The sequence below is a fragment of the Zea mays genome, chromosome 6, assembly GCF_902167145.1.
Source record: "Zea mays cultivar B73 chromosome 6, Zm-B73-REFERENCE-NAM-5.0, whole genome shotgun sequence".
Lineage (NCBI taxonomy): Eukaryota > Viridiplantae > Streptophyta > Magnoliopsida > Poales > Poaceae > Zea > Zea mays.
The window spans coordinates 149,645,072-149,647,736 of NC_050101.1; the positions used below are offsets into that span (position 1 = coordinate 149,645,072).

Sequence of the window (2,665 nt, forward strand, 5' to 3'; positions counted from 1 at the left end):
TCTTTTGACCCCATTGAGGTCAACAAAAAAGGATTAGCCTTTTCGGGTCCAAATAGCATCTATGTACAACCCCACCATCAAACCTCCTCACCACCGTACCGCCAAGTAGATCAAGGATTGGTGTTCCACGAACAACCATAAGGTCACCCTATTCAACGACATATATAATCGACTGTCTGTGGCCCGACCGAGCGGATGAGATGATGTCATGCTACTCGAAGTGGCAAAGGAGAGCTTCTACAGCAGGCTCGGTGAAATGGACTTCAATTTAGAGCACATGTGGTATTCTCTTTGTCGTCAACCTAAGTGGTGCGCGTGACATGGTGACGATGACTCCACCAATGCGAGCAAATGATCCCATCTCAACTTGGAGGGCGGTTATAGCTTCGTATCACCTGATAGTGTCAAACCGATATGCTATTGATCGTGATAGAACAAGAGCAAAATGCAAAAATGTAAGTGGCTAGCAACACGTAGCATCGAGTCACTTGGGGGGGGGGAAGATGAGCATGAACAAGCTCAATAAGACCAGCAAGAAGATAAGTCAATTAAAATTGTACATGCTCTTTACCTAGCTGCTGGATCGGCTCGCCACCGACACGAATGATGACATGAAAAGGGCTCATATGTTGGCCACAAGAAAAATAATCAATCAATTAAAATTAGATAAGGAAGAAAATACATAAAAGGTGGAGGATGATGTTGATGAGTAGTTTTAATTTATTCGAACTATGTAATTTTTTATATTTTATTTACTTTGTTTGAATTATATATATTTTTTCTTAATAGGTTATCTACCACAACACTCTAGTGCACACCATTTATACCATTATCTTATTTTTAGATCAGTAGATCAGCCATGTGATCAGTTTTAGGTACACATGTCATCATCGATCAAATAAAGGGCAAAGATTCGTATGGGATAATTAAACCCAGTTGCATGCAATTTAATTGAGAACAAATCACCCCAGTCAAAACATTTTGGCCTTAATTAACCAGCTCAGCGCTATTGCACACCCCCAAGGGGCGAAATGAAGCAACGCTACCTCCCCCGTTTCTACCTTCCTTCTATAAACCTTTCTTCCGCTTTCCTCATTTGCGACCTTCTTCTTTGCTGTCCTTTTCCTCTTCCATCTTTCATATCTCTCTCGTTTATTTGCGCGACTCTTTTTCTTGGAGACATTTGTGATCTTTTCCTTCAGAATTTGATCGATTTGCAAATTAAACTTGATCATCTTCTTGTTGCGAAGCCGTCTTGGAGATTTCGTAAAGCGGTTTTACCTTTGGTGGTTTATGCGCACCATTGGCCGCTGCCGCTCTCTTGGGTTTGGGTTGTGCAATACCAGCATCTCGTCGGCGCAGAAGCCATCATGTCGACGGCCGGGAGCGGCAGCCTTCGCCCGGCCGTGGTGGAGGACACGGGCAGACACTGGGCGCCGCACGGACCTGTGCTGACGGCCTGCGTCGTGGCCATCAACGTGCTCATGATCCTCCTCGTCTTCGTCTTCTTCTGGCGCTACTTCTCCGGTAAACGGGGACCATCCGCGTCATCCGGCGGCGGCGACGGCGACGACGACGACGCGTCGTCATCCGCGTCGCTGCCCGTGGCCTCCCCATGGGCATGGTCGTCCCGCCGGCGGAGCAGCAAGGACCACGGCCCGCAGCCGGTGGACGACGACGTGGCGTCGGCGCTGCCCGTGTACGTGTACTCCAGCAGCGCCGGCGGCGAAGGCGGGAAGGCCCCGGAGTGCGCGGTGTGCATCCTGGAGCTCCGCGACGGCGACTCGGCGCGCCTCCTCCCGCGCTGCGGGCACCGGTTCCACGCCGACTGCGTGGGCGCGTGGCTGCGGCTCCACGCCACGTGCCCGCTTTGCCGCGCCAGCGTCGTGGCGCCCAGAGCGGTGGCGGCCGCCGACGGGTCTAGTAGGGACGCCAAGGACGACGGCGCGGATTGTCTCGTCTGAGGCGCCCAGAGACCTGCTGCTGTGTGTTGCAAAACGTAAACGGTGGATGGCGATGGTGGCCGGCATCTTTTGGCGTTGGTGTCCCCAGCTTGTCTACTCTCTATAGTCGTCTATAGCAACATATGCTGATGAGTGATGCGTGCATGCTCCACATGACCGACCACCAGCAGCTGGAATGAAATTAAAAGCACAGGTAGGTGAGACGATCGTCGCTCCCTCTATCACTGTTGTGTTACGTTCTTGATTGTCAGGGATTATTACGGTATATTCTTGCATGGTCTTGGAATTAGGTATACCTAAATATATCGATATGCATGTGTCTTCTTCTACAAATATTGTACTATGTGACATGCGTATTACTATTGGATTTTGTGACATTAGTTGCACGTACTGTATCTTGATTGCTATGCATGTGGTCATGTGGAAAACATATATAACTACGGGCTGTAAATTGTAATTAAGATTTTTCTATATTCAAACAGCCGGTTGGTTACGACTTATTTCGAAACGGTTCTACTTTTTTTTCCAGTATTTTGTCTCTGAATTGCAGCTACAGCAGTCCGAACAAATGACTTAAAGCCCCAGCGAACAAGATTTGAGGATTTGGGGGTGATGAATAATCACAGCTGGTTCTCCATCTTGTTTCAATTACGAATCACACAATACATGTAATTAAGGGGCTGATTGGTTGGGGTTATAGA

At 48.7% G+C, this 2,665-nt stretch overlaps 1 protein-coding gene across 1 annotated transcript; it reads left to right on the plus strand.

Annotated features, from left to right (window-relative positions):
* The first annotated feature begins 826 nt into the window (after window positions 1-826).
* On the plus strand, window positions 827-2,464 carry LOC103630232 (E3 ubiquitin-protein ligase EL5). Its single transcript, XM_008651304.4, has one exon. The coding sequence runs from the start codon at window positions 1,032-1,034 to the stop codon at window positions 1,962-1,964; it is 933 nt and encodes a 310-aa protein (XP_008649526.1). The 5' UTR covers window positions 827-1,031; the 3' UTR covers window positions 1,965-2,464.
* Window positions 2,465-2,665: the final 201 nt, after the last annotated feature.